Source organism: Lissotriton vulgaris, chromosome 5 (genome assembly GCF_964263255.1).
Source record: "Lissotriton vulgaris chromosome 5, aLisVul1.2, whole genome shotgun sequence".
In the NCBI taxonomy this organism is placed as follows: Eukaryota; Metazoa; Chordata; class Amphibia; order Caudata; family Salamandridae; genus Lissotriton; species Lissotriton vulgaris.
Genome location: NC_141693.1, coordinates 1,716,333,445 through 1,716,352,924, shown reverse-complemented (window position 1 = coordinate 1,716,352,924; position 19,480 = coordinate 1,716,333,445). Strand labels below are relative to the sequence as shown.

Genomic DNA, 19,480 nt, shown 5'->3' with positions numbered 1-19,480 from the left:
ACAGATATCTTGATATTTCACTTCTTTACACCTTTAACACTCCCTGTGGAGTGGTGTGGTGCAGCAGCCAGGGCAGCTGACTTTGGAGCACAGGGCTCACGGTTCGACCCCTGGCTTGGGCGGCAGCTCGGCTGAGCACCATGTGACACTGGGCAATAGCTCACTTAATTTCCACAATGGTCCCCAGCGCCTTGAGACCCGTAAGGAGTGAGTAGTTTGCGCTTTACAAATACTGGATTTATTTCTCTACCATTGTTTACTTACAGGTGTATCCTCAATCCCATAGAGAGAAATCCTCCATTAAGGCCCCATGTCCCAAGACGTAGACATTTCTCCATTTCTACTCACAGGTGGAACTTCCCAGTCAATAGCGTTCTCCTGGAGGCTCAAGTCACAAAGGGCCTTTTTTCAGCTTAGCAGATGTTGGACAATCGCCAAAAAGTATTGGATGTCTCGTCTGTCCTATTTAGAGTGCATTGACATTATTGCACTCTAAATGGGGCAGGAAGGACATCAGTTAAAAAGTGACATTTGACTGAAATTCCAAAATTGTCAAACTCCAAATATGGCCAAAAACAACAATTGTGAAAAAAAATCAGTGAACCCAGTTCCAGCTGGATTAATTTTGAGGGAGGAGTGGTGAGATACTACTACTGAATACCCCAAAGACACTTAAAATTGCATCTACTGTAGTAATTAGTTAATCAAAAATGTAAGGTGAGGTGCATAAGTGGAAAACTATCTTCTCAACCAATCTACACAAAGTCTGTGGTGTGGACTTGCCTATTTTATTTATGAAGCTTGATAGCACTACAGCAGCAATCCTATACCTAGGAGAGAAGCGAGTAGTCTGGAGAGCTCACCTGTTTTTGAATGAACGTCTGCCCATGGAGGATGGGTGGCAGATCGCTAGAAAACGAAGTGGGCACAAGCGAGAAGTTGAAACTCACAATGATGGGGCTCAGCTTATCCTTAAACTCAGATTCATCCTGTGCAAGAAAGAGGCATCTATCAGTAGGGGAAGCAAGGAGCACTCTTACAACCAGAGAACATGTATCAACCTGAAGGATAATGACAGATCTTAACGCTTTCCTGGTTCAAGGGACAAGTGACTGGGAAAAGTAAAAAAAAAAATAACAGAGGGTCAATCTTCTCACGAAAAGCAACAAATAGCCTGGATCAGGGAAAGCATGATGTCCAAGACTGCCCTGCCTCTTATGAGGGACAGTGGAAACTGTTCTTACATGGGAAAATAGAAAACCGCCTAAAAAAGGAAGACGTCACACCTTCAGTGGGGAAGCACCAGATTCATGAATTGTAATGATTGATATTTTCAGCCTTTATAAGACCTGTTCTGATGAGGCAGAACTGTAGGGCTATCACACATTTCCATGACCAGCACATGATTATTCTGTGCAAGTGCAAAGAAATCAGATGGTATCCCCAAAAATGGCACAACATGTGGATTCTTAGACATTTTGTGTAATATTCAACAGAAAATCATTTTGGACAATTTCATGCAGCTTTATTCATGGTGGAAAAGAAGGCGAGTGTTAAGGTAAGGGGAGAGCAGGGAATTCAGCGACTCCATTCTTGCGGCAGAAAGGATGCACAAGTACTGGCTCAGAAGACTAAAGAGGAGTTTTACAATCTCTACAGAAATAGAAGAGAGAGATGAGAGCGAAGAAGGCGTAAAACTGGCCATTGGCAGCAAAGAGGATTTACTAGTTCTGGAGATGATCCAGTGAGATTGATATATATACAGAGACGTACCCAGATACAGACAGACAGTCAAGACTAGAGCAACTGAGAGGGAGAAGGAGAGAGATTGAGTCACAGGCTTATCACTTAAATCACCTCTTCCCAGGAGACAGCAATGGTCAGGTCTGATTTTAAAATAACATGAATCTGTGATGGGAGCAATCGCACAAACTGCACTGATATCCCCAGGCATCTGAATGTGTGAATTAATGTAGAGGGCGAATGGAAGTCAGTAGACCCAAGCCTCTCATAGTATGTGTCAGTAGGAGGTTGGATTTAACTTAAATGTACATGCTGTCTTTATCTCAATCTTCCAGTTCATTACCCCATGGCAATCAATAGATGGTTCCGGCCAATTGACAGTGTTTGTATTGGGTGTAGATGCCCGCCCCTTACCCTCAGGTAGGCAGACACATGGCTGCAGACAGCATCTACGTTCCTGGAGACTTTCAGCTGGAAGGATCTGGATGGCTGGAGTGAATCTAGGAAGACAGTTCTTCTGGCAAAGCGCAGCTTCATCCGATCCAGCTGTAGTTCGGCGTTCAGGGCTGAAAGCGGTAAAGCAAATTAAAGGGCAAATGACTAGAATGCAATCACTGCAGCCAAGGACAAAATGCTTGCAACGCCTCAGTTCTGAGAAGCTTCTTTAATCTGTTGAGACATGGTGATGCTCAGAGATTAATTGGTGAGGCACACAATGTATGTATATATTTAGGGAAGAAACACCAGTAATTCCTGATTTACACTAATGTTCAGTGAGATGGACATTCGATTACTTTCCCAGCGACTGATGATGGTCGCTATCGAATACCCTGAACATTTATTAGAATGCATGATTCCACTTCTGTCCAAGGGTCTCTGAAGCTTGTGAAATATTACATACTCGGGTTTACACTGTGCATATACTTTATCCCCAACATTTTGAGTTAACATCATGGTGGACTGCAGGTATTACAGTTAATTTTGAGCTTCATGCATTAATGGAAATAATGGGCCAGATGTACTACCCTAAATTGCATGCGCAAACGGGTTTGCCACCCGTCTGCGCATGCAAAATGGTCCTGTGCCAAGTACAATTCCTAAATAGAGAGTCACAATTTATTTGCGACTCAGAAGTTAGGAATTGCGAGTCGCTATTAGGAAGGGGGCGTTCCCTTCCTAATAGCATCCGCAATTCAATGTATGAATGTTTTGTGATTGCAATTATGGTCGCAAAACACTCACAAATTACCACCCTCTTCAAGAGGATCCCTTCCACTTTGTGACTGCCTCTAAAAATATTTTTAAGGGTAGGCAGTGGTCCCAGGGACAACTACCTGCACTTAAAAAATGAAGCGAAAATGTTTTTTTTAAATGCATTCCATTTTCCTTTAAGGAAAACGGGCTACCTTTTGTTTTAAAACTGCTTTATTTAAAAGCAGTCCCAGACATGGTGGTCTGCTGAGCCCAGCAGCTCACCATACCTGGTAGGGCCTGTCATTCCCAATGGGCTTGCAAATTGCGAGAGGCTCATTAATTTGTATTTGTATTTGTGTACTTGTAGAGCGCAGTCCTGTCACCCAAAGGGCATCCTGGCGCTTTGAACTTAAGCGGTTGCACTTTTCGCTACTCAACAGTTTTAGGAAACAAATGCGTTTTTAACGCTTTCCTGAACGGAAAGTAGTCCCTGTGGCTTCTCAAAGAGTGGCAGGGAGTTCCAAAGTTTGGCCGCTGCAACGCTAAATGAGCGGCCACCCATCCTAACTCTCTGAAACCTCGGGACTACCAGCAAATGCGCTGAAGAGGAGCGGAGAAGTCGCGGGGCAGAATACCAGGTGAACATGTTCTGCAGAGGTACTGGGCCCAGTTGATGTACTGCCTTAAACACCAAACATGCGGCTTTATACAGCACTCTCAGGTGTACCGGGAGCCAGTGTAGCTCTCTCAAAGCTAGAGTAGAAGAGCTAGACCTAGGGCGTGAGAGAGCCAACTTGGCGGCCATATTCTGCACCCGTTGTAACTTCCCCACCAGATTTTTTGGGGCCTCTAGAAGTAGCGCATTGCAGTAGTCTAAACGACTTAGTATGGTACCGCACACTACTTCCGGCCTAGCTTGGGAGGGGAGAAGGGGCAGAACTTTACGCAGCATGCGTAACAGCATCATGCACGTAGAAGTGGTTTTATTGACGTGCATGTCAAGCTGTAGATTTGGGCCGAAGATCCCCCCCAAGTTGCGAGCAAATTCCGCCGCCGACACTGGCTCAGGAAAGGTGGCAGGCCAGAAATTCTCTGGAAGTGCCCGCGAGATCCGATCTGTGGAACAGTAGAGCACCTCCGTCTTTGAGCTGTTAAATTGTAAGGAGTTGGCCCGTAGCCAGTCCGCTGTGGCTGCCATGCAGCGATGAAATGTCTCCAGCGGGACCGCATTATTACCCTCCAGGGCGAAGACCAGCTGGGTGTCATCGGCGTAGTTAAAAGCCGAGACACCAAAAGATTTTATAAGCTGGACCAAGGGGCGGAGGTACAGATTAAAAAGTATAGAGCTGATGGCCGAGCCCTGTGGGACCCCCTGCCCTACTTTCCTTGGCTCAGAGCGAAAAGGAGGGAGCGAGACCAACTGTTGCCGACTGTCAAGATAGGATATCAGCCAGTCTCTTGCATCCTCTGTGACCCCACACTCCTCCAGTTTCCTGATAAGGGTCCGGTGGCAGACCGTATCGAATGCGGCCGACATGTCGAGCAGCACTAAAAAGGCTGCCCGACCACTGTCGACACGCGAACGAAGGTTGTCCAATACGATTACCAGCGCAGACTCCGTCCCGTGCCCGGGGCGGAAGCCAAACTGTGCCTCGTCGAACCATCCGATGTTCTCCAGGAAGCCTGAGAGCGAGCAAGTCACCCATTTTTCCATGATCTTGATAGGAAAAGGGAGCAAGGAAATTGGCCTATAGTTGGAAAGACAGGTCGGGTCCAGCGTTGGTTTCTTGAGCAGAGGTGACATTACTGCTAGCTTCCAGCACTCGGGAACAGATGCCAACTCCAAAGACTGGAGGCAGATGGAATACAAAGGTTGAAAGAGTTCCACCTGGAAAGCCTTCCAAAATTTGGGAGGCAGTGGGTCAAGCGGAGAGCCAGAGGACACCGTATTTGCCAGACTGCAGAATTCCTCAAAGGAGGGACGGGGAAAAAGTTTTAGTTGGGGTCGACTGGAAAAAATATCCGGAGCTCCCAAGCTAGAAACTGGGACGCTCCTCGGCTGGGGTCGACTGGGTGGACTGTCCGGAGCTCCCTGACCAGGGCCAGAGGCACCCGTCTGGGGTCGACTGGGCAGGCCAACCGGAGCTCCCAACTCGAGGGCTCCTAATAGGAGAGCAGAGTCAGTCGGCTGGGGTCGACTGGATAACCCGTTCGGAGCTCCCAAGCCAAGGCTAAGACCAACTGGCCGGGGTCGACTGAGCGGGCTAGCCGGAGCTCCCAAGCCGAGAGCAGCGGGCAGGGGGTGTTTTAGGCCCTCTAAGATCTTAGCAGTCTTCTCTTCAAAAGCACCCGCCAGGGAATCGCACAGGGCCTGCGACGCTGGGACCGTGTTAGCCACACAGACAGGGTGGGACATGTCCCTGACAATTTTAAACAGGGCTTGAGATTTATTAGGCGCCTGATTCAAGGTGGATTCCAAAAAAGCCGCCTTAGCCAACTTAATCTGCGCCTTGTAGCCCTGCAGTGCGAGCCTGAACGAGGCCTTTGCTGATGGTGAATACTGCTTCCTCCAAGCTCTCTCAGCACGTTTACAACTCAACTTCAGCTGTCGAAGCTCTTCCGTATACCAGGGAGAGGCCCGGTTCACTCTCCCTCGAGACTTACGAAGGAGAGCAACCTTGTCTAGCGTGTCGGTAATAGACCGGCACAGAGTCAAATAGCTTTCCTCCACCGAATTACTCAGACAAAAATTGTCTGGTAGGAAAGAGCGCAAAGGGGATAAACTGAGTAGGCGAGACCAAGGTCTACCCAGTTTCGACAGTCCTACCCCGGCTGCCTCAGAGGTATGATCCCCTATGCAGAGGGAGAAAGCCACAAGTGCAGGTCGGTCCAGCATTGGCATAAGATATCGTTGATCACTACTGATTGATGGTCAGCGAAAATCAAGTCCAAGACATGACCTACCCTGTGAGTCGCTGAATAGACCAATTGCTGCAACTGAATGTCCCCAAAGGTTTGGCAAAGTGTTGTAAACGCCCCATCCAGTGGACCCCCCTGCCATAAGTTTAAGTCTCCCAGGACCAACAGCTTAGAGTGAGTGTTAGATAGATCATATATTAGATCAAGGAAATCTGATAGGGAGGGTGCCGAGCCCGGTGGACGATAGCAAAGCACAGCTGTAAGCAGTGTTCTCCCCAGATCTTTAATAGAGAACCCCTTCAGTTCAAAGCCCGAAACCTCACCGATTTTAAACTGAAAAAGACCCAGCTTTTCTCTGTAAATGATGCCAATTCCACCACCTCTGTTCTTCGGCCGAGGGGTGTGAATGATTTTAAAGCCTGGGGGGCAAGCCAGTCCCAATTCAACTAGGCAGTCCTCCCGAGTCCAAGTTTCGGTTAGAAACAACACATCCAACCCAGAGGATTCAATATTTAATATTTAATATTAATGAGCCTCGTAATTTGTAACCCGATTGGGAATGACACTGTATATTAGCTGATTTTGATATGCTGTGTCAGGTGCTTTGCCATGTGATGGGCTAAAAAAGGCGATCTGAGCATACTGCAGGAAGCCCTTCATGGAACAGTTCTTGGCAGTTTCATTTAATGCTCCATGGTAAAATATTGTCTTTCTCTGTATCGTAAAGCTGGAGGAGCATGTTGTCTCATCCATTGGCAATAGGATGATTCTCTATGTAGAATATTAAACTGAGTATACTTGAATCTTGCGTTGCATGATACTGTGTGTGGATACACAAGTAACCTGCCCCCTTCCATGTCATGTAATACTCTGCCTATATCAAACACCCATTACTCCCGCAGGCCCTGCAGGGATATCTGTGTATATAAAACTTGGCAAAACCTGAATAAAGGCCAATGATTGCCGCTGCTATAGTGAAGGATGCACATCCCAGAGAGTCCCATTTGAAGGGCCAACTTTGAGTGTTTGGAACTCCAGGGTTCTCATTCAGATGACCATGGGGGTCCATCCATGTGTGGAGTGTCAGACTTCATTGAGACCTGGTGGGGGCAGTGCACCTAGCGTGGAGCACGTGTGCCAGCACGTTAAGCCGTCCCTGTCCTCTGCAGCCCTGGAAAGGTGACCCACCGCGTCCATGCGCAGTGGGAAGTTTATCACTCCATGCATGGAAGGACCCCCATGGTCATCTGAATGAGGACTGGGCAGTGTTTTTATATATTGTTTTTAACCAGGGCTCATTTTGATCTAGGTCGAAAGTGGACCAGCACGTTAAGCCGCCCCTGTCGTGTGCCAGCACGTTAAACCGCCCCTGTCCTCTGGAGCCCTGGAAAGGTGACCCACCGCGCCCATGCGCAGTGGGAAGTTTATCACTCCACGCATGGAAGGACCCCCATGGTCATCTGAATGAGGACTGGGCAGTGTTTTTATATATTGTTTTTAACCAGGGCTCATTTTGATCTAGGTCGAAAGTGGACCAGCACGTTAAGCCGCCCCTGTCGTGTGCCAGCACGTTAAGCCACCCCTGTCCTCTGCAGCCCTGGAAAGGTGGCCCACCGCGTCCATGCGCAGTGGGAAGTTTATCACTCCACGCATGGAAGGACCCCCATGGTCATCTGAATGAGGACTGGGCAGTGTTTTTATATATTGTTTTTAACCAGGGCTCATTTTGATCCAGGTCGAAAGTGATAACATCTGTTCGCCTCACCCTAGAATGCTGCTTAGAGCCCTGATGAAGTCCTTAAGGGATGAAACATGTTGGCTGGGCTGGAAACAAGTGTGAAGAATAAATGTTTTTGAAGACTCAACATTATTGCCACTTTATTATTTATCCGGAGTATAATATAGCATGGCAGTGGGAGTACAGATAGAAAAAGCTGCCGTAAATGTGGTCAAAAGGCGGCTGATATTTTTCATATGTTTATTCATGCCCTAAACTATCAGATTTTTAGGAAAAAGTCACACAATATACTGGTCAACATCTGAACCTTGATTCAACTATATCCTTTAAAGAAATTATGATGGGGTATAAGATATGTGGTGATCCTTATATGGGATGTTTAATGTCTATTTTATTAGTGGCAGCCCGTCTCTGCATAGCTAGAGAGTGGATCAGCTCTAATCCTCCTTCATTATTCGATTGGCTGGTTCTTATGAAGGATATTTATGAAAAAGAACGTGCATTAGCCAAAACTCGATCCATTCGCTCAATGTTAAGATTCAATTGTATCCGGAATTTCCTCGAATGGTAGCCTGATATGCTACCAAACTGATTGAGGATGGTCTTGGATTGTCTCTGTATAGGTATTATTTATTTTGAGATCTTTCTTTTTGTGGCTATGGCTTTCAATTCTGTATGGCTGTTTCATTGAAGGTATAACATATGTTTGATTATCAATACATGTCTGTACACCTCGCCAAAATAAAAACGAGTAAAAATAAATTAATTAATTAATTAATGAAGACTCAACATTATGGCTCATGTGCATTAATGGACCGAATGAAGGATTATCTATCTTGAGGGACTAGTTTGTGCTATTTTGATAAAAATTATAATTACTTACTATATACCCATGTGATACTTTGCAGAGCCCCCTATTTTGGTTAGAATTGTTTCAAAAATTGTCAGGGCTCATTAGCAGTAGGAACCTATGAGGTCAAGCATCATTGATAGATTAAGGATTATTGCTTGGGCGGTTTTGTGAGGCTGGTACTGCTCTTCTTATAGGTTTTGTGACACTGTGACATAAGAATACCAGTGACCCTTCAGAAAAATGAACACAGTGTGACATTGGTATGCTAGTGATCTTCCAGACAGGTGAATAAACTGTGACATAATTATGCAAGTCACCCTCTGGACAGGTGAACACACTGGGACACCGGAATGCCAGTGACCTTACAGACAGGTGAAACAACTGTGACTTCAGAATGCCAGTGACCCTCAAGACAAATAAACAAACTGTGACTTCCGAATGCTAGTAGCACTCCAGAAAGGTGAACACGCTGTGACTTAAGAACCCTCCAGACAACTACTACATGCACACACTCCAAAATTAGGCACGTAGGCTAAACGCATACTCTGTGCTTGCTGTACATAAAAATTATAGCAAACATTAATACACAAGTCCATTAAAATACTTTGAAGGGTGTCCTTTAGAGAACAAAATGACAATGTATATGTTCACAGAGAAGCTTGATTGGTATGCTGGCATCTAAACTTGGTGTCAGGAAAATTGTACCAAAATATTCATAACAATTGTATAGGGATCTCACCGCCTCGGTTCGTGCGGCCGGATGCTGCTCGGCCCCCTTCCCTATCCGCAGAAGTACGAGGCAGGGGTGTCCCCTATCCCCTCTAATATTGGCCTTAGCAATCGAGCCCGTAGCTGCGTGGGTATGCCAGGACCCTGTCCTCAGGGGACTGGACTGGTCGCCAGAGCACTGGGACTCGATCGCCTAGGACAGGATCGCCTTCTACGCCGACAATGCCCTATCTTCAATGTCAGAACCTTGGGTCTCCTGGCCTCGTGTCATCCAAATTCTTCGAACCTTTGGGGAGACTTCAGGAGTATGCGCCAATCCATCCAAATCTATCCTGTTCCCTATTCATGGCGAGCAGAGAAATCAGGCCTGGGCCTTGCACTTAAGAACCTCGGGGTCTTCATAGCGTGGTGTCCCTGCGACGCCTGGACGCACAACATAGCTCTGTTGCTGCCCGCCGTCCAGGGATGAAACGACTATCTGGTTCCAACTACCTCTATCGTTGTACCGCAGGTCCACAATTTTTAAAAAGGTGTCTCAGTCGCGCTTGCTTTACAGCCTCCAGAACTACCCATACCCGATTCCCCGGTCATGGTTTCTCCAAATAAATGCACTCCTGAATAGATTCCTCTGGCAAGGGGGTGCGATCCGCGTGGCGCTTGCAACGTGTATTGCAGAGGTATTGCGGAGGCAGTCGTCCGCACGTACTACTGGGCTTCGCATCTGCTTGTGGTCAATGACTCGTGGTATGGTTCCCAGACAGATCCGGCCTACGCTGTGGAGCGGCTAGCCATGGCCAGCCGGGTAGTTATTCAGACATGGAGGTGGGTGGTTCGGTCCATGGATTGGTGGGGTACGTTGACCAGCACCACTCCCCTCTGGCAGGGACGTATCTTCAGCCTATCTCGTCACTGGTGGGGTTTTGCAGATGGGACGATATTGGTATGTCTACTCTTGGAGACATTATGCAGGGGACCACTCCTAAATGCTTTCAAATGCTACATGTAAACTTTGACCTCTACAAAGTTCCATCGCTATTTGCAGCTCCGTCATGCACTAACCCCCCTGATTTGGCATCTCGAGTTGTTACCTGAGTTTCACCCACTGGGAGGTCGATTATTACTGGGAGATCTGGGAGCCCACAAAATCCGACAAATGCATCAACTCTCACTACACACTCCAAGACCACCATTCACTGCACCCGGGCAGCTTGGGAGGCAGACCTGCCAGCCCTGACGGACGACGGTTGAGCCAAGGCGCTGGCTAGTCCTCGGTACGCCACTAATTTCTACCAGATACAGGCTAATACAATTTAAATACCTCCATAGGATATATTACATGCGTCTCCACCTGTGGAAGATGGGGGCTATTCAGTCCCCCATCTGTCTCCACTGTGGTACAGACGAAGGGTCATTCCTACACACGATGTGGAGTTGCTGGGCATTGCAGCTCTTCTGGTCTGGTGTGTTGTCCTGCATGGGGTGTGTTTTGGCATGGGCTATCCCGACTGACCCCAGACTGACGCTCTTACACAGCACAGAAGACACCGGGGGGAACAGGTATAAAAGACATCTTGTTTTTGGGTCTCACATTGGCTAAGCGGGACATAGCACAGCACTGGAAGGATACGTCCCAACCCTGTATCACTAACTGGAAAAAGGCCATGGATAGGTGCATGTCAGCGGAGGTTTCTGTGTTCCAGGTGAGGGGTTGTCCACAGAAGCATGTGAAGATCTGGTTTTGGTGTGCCAAGCAGAGGGGTATTGATCTGTCTTTAATGTTGCAGCCTGCCACCCGGGAACTTATTGAACGGCTAGTGATGAATGATTTACCAATTTAATGTATCAATGCTACAGGGACGTAGACGGGAATTCCTTAGTTTTGTATATATAAAAGTTACTACAGTATGTATGGTGGGTGCTCGGGGGTGGGGAGTGGGGTGTTTTTCTTGGTCTGATGTTCCGCAGACCGTTGGGGTGAGTGATATACAGTACCTAGAGATTTTACATTCTGCATTTCAAATGTACTTTGCTTGCTGGGCTCTGCCCATCTGATACACTGAAAATTCAATAACATCTGTTGTTAAAAAATATATATTCATAATCAGATTGTTGCATCTAACAGCACAAAATATTTAATAACTTTCAAAACATTAGTAACGTTTATGCCTAACTATAGGGCAGTTGACAGACTGCTTCATTGGTAGGCATGCTTGCACCATTGTTGGATTCCTGTGGCTGTCAATGCCTATAGCATTCCAGACAACTCTTTACAAAATAAGCCAGTCAAAGAGAGAACCTCTGATGTTCATGAAAGGTCAATTTTCAAGGATACAATCAGGCCGTAGTGACCAGGATGAATACCCTGTTGTCTATAAATGTGGCAGAAAGAGGTGAAAGTGCGATTGACCATTATGTCCCTGATCTAGAACCTCCAAGGTACCCTCCTCCCATCTCAAGGGGTATGGGTAATCAAACACTGATGCAAGTACATTTTAAAGCAAAGACCACGTTTAAATAGGTTCTGTACAACTAAATTCCATGTAAGCTGGTGATTTCACATTTTCCCACCTGTATCTATGTTTATGGCCAAACCAAGGATATAAGTGGATAACAACTGTTTAACGTTTTGTTTCCCGTCCTAAGACAATGTGCGAGAAGATGATATTCCCGATTTATCCGCTCTGTCTAACAGAGGTATCCAATGAGCCTGTAATCATGTAGAAGAACTTTCAGGAGCAGCCTTTTGGCTCTTCAAGCACATTTATTTTTTCATAATTCATACAGCTGTTCCTAGCTGATTATAACTCCTGTACAAATTCCTGTCTCTTCCACCTCTTGGTTGTGGTCACAACAGCTGACAAAGCTGCAGATAATAATAGGGAAGGTTGGACCGAAGTTCTGAATCGCACACTGCTCGACAAGACCCTAGCAGTCTGGCTTAAGAAAGTCAATTGACAAGTTCCTTTCAGTCACTAGCTCTTCTTCCCACCTGCAACCCCTTGAAACAGGGTGCAAAAATGAAGCATACATGTACAATCTGCAGTCTTCTTTTACATTACATCACAAAGAAAAGACATTAATTCACGAACTTGACCTCCTTCCATGAAATGTAACCACCAAAAGTCTAGAAGAGGTCTCACTTCCTGGTTTGACTAACATTAGTACTACTATGGATACTAGATCTTTTACTGCCCTCTACCTAAACACCAGATCTATCCCTAAACATGCTCTTGAGCTTTGGAGCCTATTGGATAACAACAAACCTGATATTTGTTTCCTTACTGAAACTTGGCTCCATAGCCAGGCTCCGTCAGACATCGCCACGGCGTTCCCTAAGGAATACCATCTTATTAGGCAAGATAGAGTAGGAATGCGAGGGGGGGGGGCTTGCAGTGGCTGCTAAGGCCCCCATCAAGATCACCCGGCTTGAATCTTTCTCGAACGAAATGCTTGAAATCCCGATAATCAATATGAAACTTAATACAACGTCCTTTGGAAGAGCAACCCTGATATATAAACCTCCGGGAGAGAAGTCGAACTATCTGTTAGACATTATAGCGTCATATGTGTTAGCCACAGATAATTTCATCTTACTAGGAGATTTCAATCATCATGCAGAGCTACCATATGATACTGACTCTTGCCACTTAATTACGACCTTGGAAACCTTAGGCCTAACACAAAGGGTACAAGGCCCCACCCACCAGGCTGGTCATACGTTGGATTTGATCTTTTCCAACCTGCCTAACCTAATCTGTGAATCACCTATGCCGATGATCTGGACCAATCATTTTCTAGTAAATTTAAAATTTCCCAAACCTCTCGGTTCAAGGACCATTATTCATAAAGACACAGCATCTATACGACCTTGGCGCAAACTGACTCCTGAGGCCTTTCTGATGCATTTCAAACCTCCTAATAATAGCTTTAATAATATTGAAACTATGGCTACTCAATTGGAACTGTCCATCAGTAACACTCTTGATAAAATTATTCCTGAAACCAAAGTTAAGGTAAAAAGTGTTGCTTCACCATGGTTTACTGAGGATTTGAAAAGAGAGAAAATGGACAGCAGATCAGCTGAAAGACTACGGCGAAAAACTAGAACGCCGGAAAACCGCAGGAACTACAAATTATCTCATTCTAATTACTTAAAAAATATAAAAGCGGCAAAAACACTCTATCTCACGCAAAGAATAAACAAGGCGGCCCATTCTAGTAAAGAACTGTACAAAATATTGAAGGAGTTCACCTCCCCTTCGGTGGAGCAATCAGTATTTATTCCTACCGCGGAGTGGGTGAACTCTCTGTCTTCTTATTTTGACAATAAAATAAAGCTAATTTACTCTACATTTCCAGCCCCCCTCCACGATGCGTCCCCACCAGATGTGGCATCTCCGCGTATTGTGTCCACTCTGGAAACCATTGAAACACCGCTTCTCACTGAATTCAAGCCCACCACTACAGATGAAGTGCTAGAAGCACTTAGAAAAATTAAATCAGGTTCCCCCACCGACTCACTGTCCCCCCGAAAGTGCAGTGAGATACTCCCGCTTCTGGTCGGCACTTTGACTAACATCTTTAATACCTCCTTTGAGAGTGCCTCCATTCCCAGTAGCTGGAAGTTGGCCCAGGTGAAGCCCATCCTTAAAAAGCCCAATAGTGACACTCTAACTACAGACCTATATCTCTACTGCCCTACTTTGGGAAGGTATTAGAACATCTAGTCAACAAACACGTTTCTACCTATATTGAAACCCATGCGCTTCTTGATCCTTCGCAGTCTGGGTTTCGAGCTGCCCATGGTACGGAAACTGCAGAAATTGAGATAGTGGATAACATCCGACTAACTCTGGATAGAGGTGAGGCGGCCATTTTGGTCTTACTGGACCTACCGGCGGCTTTCGACACCATCTCCCAGTGCATTCTGAAACTTCAGCTGTGGGAGATTGGTGTCAGGGGCAACGCCCTTGCCTGGTTTGAGAATTACCTTGCGGACCGCCATACTTACCTTAAGATGATTACCCCTGTATCTAGGAACACTCCTCTTACTGTGGGGGTTCCACAGGGGTCGATTCTTAGTCCCCTATTGTTTAATTTGTGTCTCACCCCCCTGGCCAATATCATAAAATCATACGGCTTTACTACAGTGTATTATGCAGATGATACGCAGGTGCTTATCACTTGTAGCTCTGAATTCCTCGAAACCTGTACTAGATTTAAACAGTGCATGGTCCACATCAGTAAATGGATGAGTGATAACAAACTGTCACTCAATTATAGCAAGACCGAAATTCTGCTATTTGGTAAGGCCAAGACTATATGGTCTCAGGATTGGTGGCCACGTGAACTAGGACCCTGCCCTGAACCTAAAGAAGTTGTACGCGATTTAGGCGTCATGCTCGATAATGCTCTCTCCATGAAAGCGCATGTTAACCAAGTATCAGGAAAATGCTACGGAATTCTGCAGCAACTGCGAAAAATCTTTAAATGGCTTCCTCTAGAGTCCAGAAAGCCTCTGGTTCAGGGGCTGATTGTAAGCCGTCTAGATTATGGAAACGCAATGTTCGTCTCAATCAACGAGTGTCTGCTGACAAAATTGCAAAACCTTCAGAACGCGGCTGCTATACTAGTGTTGGGACTGCCCCCAAGATCTGCCTCCAAACCCAACCTCAAAAAGTTGCACTGGTTACCTGTGCGCCAGAGATGCCAATTTAAGATGATAAGTTTAACTCATAAACTCCTTTATGGTACTGGTCCTTCTTACTTAGCAAAAAAACTGGTCTGGTATAGACCATCCAGAGCGCTACGCTCCAGCTCGAAATCCCTTTTATCTCAGCCTCGGGTCCGGACATCAAGGAATGGATGTCGGTCTTTCTCTTACGTAGCCCCACAGCTTTGGAACAAGTTGCCTGCTCATCTTCTGTCCCTTTCCAATCACCAGGAGTTTCATAAGAGCTTGAAAACCTGGCTCTTTCCCAATTAATTTGTCTCTCCGCCGACATTTTATCAATCAAGGATGCTGCCTTTCTTTTTGCCAAGCGCCTTGAGACCTCTTTTGGTGATAAGTTGCGCTATACAAAAGCATTTGACATTGACATTGACATTGAGGATGGTTATGGCATTTGCATATAAATACAACTGCATTTTTGATAGTCTGTTTCTGAAAAATATGGTTATGCTTTCGATAATTTTGAAATATGACTGCAGCGAAAAATTTCATACATTTTTAAACCCTTCATAAAGAATAAATAAACCATTGACATTTGCGCTTTTCACAGTTTTGTGGGAGCATTTCAATTTCTGCATTGGGCCGTGCAAATGATATCAAATTTGGATACAATGAAATATTTGGGAAAACCTTCATCTGCTGATTTTGCTTTTGAGTGTGAATTCTGTTGGCAGATGGATCTCAATTTGCTATTCATTAAATTGAACTAGGATATGGGTTATAGTACGCCCTTGAGTTCCAACAGTGGGTGACTGAGAGGTCTTTTAGTGATGACCTTCTGTTGTCGCCCGCCCTCTGCTTCTCACCAACCAATGGCCTTCAGAAGCACATGAATACTCACCAATTGTCTTCGGAATGTTCAGCCCTGACACGCTCACGCACATCTGGAGATCAAAGCTGGATTGAAAAAGAAAAGCAACAGTTATTTGAGAGAAAGTAAAAAAAAGGTACAATCGCCAACCTATCGCCATACCTAAAACTTATATAATTAATTTGTAGAATAGCGGGTTTAGAGCCAGATGGCGGGAAGTGTACATGGGGAGGAAAAAAGAATGGCAGAATGATTCAAAATATATTGATTAAGGCTTGTTGAGGTCTGTTCACTTGTTTTGTCACCAGGTCCCTGCTAAAGTGATGAGACCACTTCATTTACCGTAATATTTTTGATGTGAATGAACTTCAAATCAGGGGAGGCAAAGACTGGACACCAACCACTTACAATACATGATACATTTACACATTTCTTACTTTCACCAGAATGACTTATTAATGTGATACAATATAGTGAAAGCCTAATATGGACATGAAGCTGTTATTTTTTGCAAGTGTAATTTGGCGACAGAGGTTTGTAAATTTTTAGCATCTGACGCCTGGTGTGGTTTGCTTTTGCAGCTGTATTTTGGCAGAGGTCCTGCTGGTTCATGCTGTCCCCATCACCACTGCGCCAGCAGATCAGTTTCCTCATGGCTCTCACCTTTGTTTTTGTGTTGATGACCAGGCTGCTGGTTTGCACTCTACCTCTGGGATCCACTTCCCTCATGCAGCAGAGAGGGTGCATGTTCCTTGCAAGTAGGTCAAAATGATGAGGGCAACCCAGAGCTGACAGTATGATGGCAGCACCTCTGGTCCAGATGCAAGCACATATAATATCATTACCACCACTATAACAGATAAATAGCTGCTACCGCTGGTGAGTCAGAAACATAGGGTGAGATGGGAAAAAGGAAGCAGTGACATTGGGTACCTTAAGGGGCACTGGGAGTGTGGAAGACTGCTGCATTGTGAAGACACTGACTGCTACTACCTGACACCAACATAAACCGCTTTCTGTCTGCTGTATTACCTTTACATCTGGAAGAGTTACTGCGCTGCTATTACACGGCACTACACAGCGCGTAAATGCCGGACAAGGGCATGGGTGGGTAAAGTCAGCTAAAAAGCGAATCCCTTTACTGTATACGTGTCAGAATGGATTTTCAAGTTATACAGCCTACAACCTCTGCCACCAAGGACATGCATGCTCATACGACTCCAGTCAGACATATCAGGCATCCAACGAAAATCACAGATATGTTGACCACCGTGAAGCTAGGGTCAGAAGCCTGTGAGCTAGAATTCTCAGACTCACTGTATGAGACAGAATCGCTCAGGAATTCAGAACTCTGGAGCTCAAAGTGAATGATCCATCAGCCCTGGCTGTAAAGAGTCATAACTCCAAATGTATCCTCCATTGTAGCCTTGGTACAGGAAGGAAAGAAAACAAAGGTTAAATCTATAACCAAAGGTTAAGGGTATAGAAGAATATTATGCATAAGGAGGACAATGAGGGAATAGGAAGAGAGAGAGGAAAGATTAAATTATTTAAAGGAAAGACTTAGAAGGGGTAACATGTGTTTAGTTTTACCTCAGAGGGGAGTGAATTGAGGATTCAAGCAAAACTGTAGAGGCGTGGGAAAGAAGTGAAGAGGATGAAAGCATTGACGAGGCAGTGCTCCAGTCTCATCTTATCTGCCATGTCAGAGAAGAGTGAGTGAGGCTACACCACAGATATTCATCAAATTTGTGAGAAGATTCATTGCTTTCTAGGGATGGTCTTGCAAATGTAATCCTAAGCCACCGTCCGCTATAATTCAATGGAGGTGCCAGCCACAGAAAGAGCATCAAGAAGTTAGGCACAAAATGTACACCCAGCATAACTCACACTGAGTGGGTATCTTCGAGAGGCTCATTAAGAGGAGGTTAGCCCCCAGTAGGAAACGTATCGACCAGCAGGTGATGACAGCACATCCACGAAATTTATGATGTAGTGTACCACATGGACAATCTTGACAAATTCACCTGGAAATAACAGGTGAAAGCCTACGGAAGGTCAGCAATTAAATGTAAATCCATATTACCAGTTGTTCTGGCTAACCACACTGTGTCAAGATGTATTAACCTTGCAATCCAGATCCAACAAGAGTGATGTGAGCTTCTACTTCTTCTCAGAACTCACTGCCAACTTTACTATCGTAAATAGTAGAACTGGGGAAAAGGGAGTGGGACAATGGAGAGAAACAGAGAAAGTGGATGTTGTTGCACTGCCTGGTGGCACAGTTGGGCTTGGGTTTTAGTATGGCTCTGATATTGACTTTGGCATCTAACGTCTCATACTGGATATCATATACCTGCTGACACTCTCTATATCCAACTCTCTATTATGGAATAAAAGTCGATATTTTTCATAAGCTGAAATATAAGGAAAGTTGATTTGACAACTGTGAACAATACTCTGAGTTATTATTAATTGTTTGCTAAAAAAAAGCTACCTTCAATAGCATGTGATAACTTCTCAACAGTAAAATCCTGCTTCAGCAACTATGATCCTCATTACGATGTTGGTTGAGTCAGACAGTCGCGGTCTGACAGACATCTGGTCCCGTGGTCCGACTGCCGCATTATGATGCGGGCGGTCAGAGGCAGGGGTGGAGGGACCGACTGACGCTTCAGACTGGCTCAAGAAACGTAATACCCTTAAATAGGGGTGCTGCCAGGTCAGGCAACACCATAGGTATTACGAGGTCCAACCGCCGTAGAAAGGCTGTCGGAAATGGACTCTGGAAGCCCCTAGCAGGGCCCCGTCTCTCTACGGCCACTGCTTCAAGGCCTGGGGGGCACCCGATTGTGCCTGCCACACGCTGCATGGATGTTTAAAAAGTGCAGCCCACAGCACAAGCCGCAATAGGAAATATTCACTTTCTGACTGCCATGAAAGCGGTCACGTCTGAATTTGGGAAGCCGGACTACTGACTCCTTGTCGAGCGATCCTGTTTCTGACACGATGCCGGTCGGGCGCTTGTCCAAGCGGCATTGTACTTGGCCCTATGTATCTCAATTGCCAAGCATAGATGCTAGGGAGACGGAGAAACTCATACATTCAATATGTCCAGCGCCATTTGCAAGTCTAGTGAGAGATCCGCAGCTCCATTGGACATGTAGTCCTTCTTGCCCTCACTCAGGTGTTTGATAGCGCATCCCTCTGAGACTCAAGGTTTCTGTCCAGGCTGCACCCATAGTTTATCCACATCTCCATTCTTTTCTGCTCCTTAAGACATACACGTTCTTGAAACTTGGACTGTCTTGTCTCGTCTCTGCATGGGACCAGGGCATAAAGGCAAAACCTCACATGCAGCATCCTGACACACTGTTTACGTCATGTTAATTTAAACTTATAGAGACCAACAAGAACCCCCATGTCTCTCTGTACTTAAACAGCAAGGAGTGAAGATAATTCTGTTTACTGAGTGAAGAGGTGGGCTTGAGTCTTTTCCTAAAGAAAAGCCAGCACAATAGTGGACTTACCTCCGCAGGAAGAATTCTTAAAATTTGGAACAAGCAGTAAACGCTTGTGTTGGAGGGCCATACAGGTTTTGTGGGCACATCTTTTATTAGCCTAGAAATGGGGAAATGTGGAGCTGATACGTTAAGGAACTTGAACAGAATGCAAAGAGCCATAAACTAAATCCTCTTCTGAATTGGAAGCCAATGAAGCCTCTGTAAAGTAGTATCTCAGCCAACCAGGGTAGTCAGTCTT

The 19,480-nt window shown here is 45.6% G+C and overlaps 1 protein-coding gene across 1 annotated transcript in view; it reads right to left on the bottom strand.

Moving 5' to 3' along the window:
• Positions 1-19,480, bottom strand: part of ITGA2B (integrin subunit alpha 2b) — a 320,876-nt gene that overhangs the window by 115,682 nt on the left and 185,714 nt on the right. Inside the window, exons 16-18 of the mRNA XM_086923897.1 lie at positions 15,749-15,804; positions 2,158-2,309; positions 864-989 (exon numbers count right to left, since the gene is read on the bottom strand). Of these exons, the coding sequence (XP_086780023.1) occupies positions 864-989; positions 2,158-2,309; positions 15,749-15,804 (334 nt within the window). The remainder of the gene's footprint in view (positions 1-863; positions 990-2,157; positions 2,310-15,748; positions 15,805-19,480) is intronic.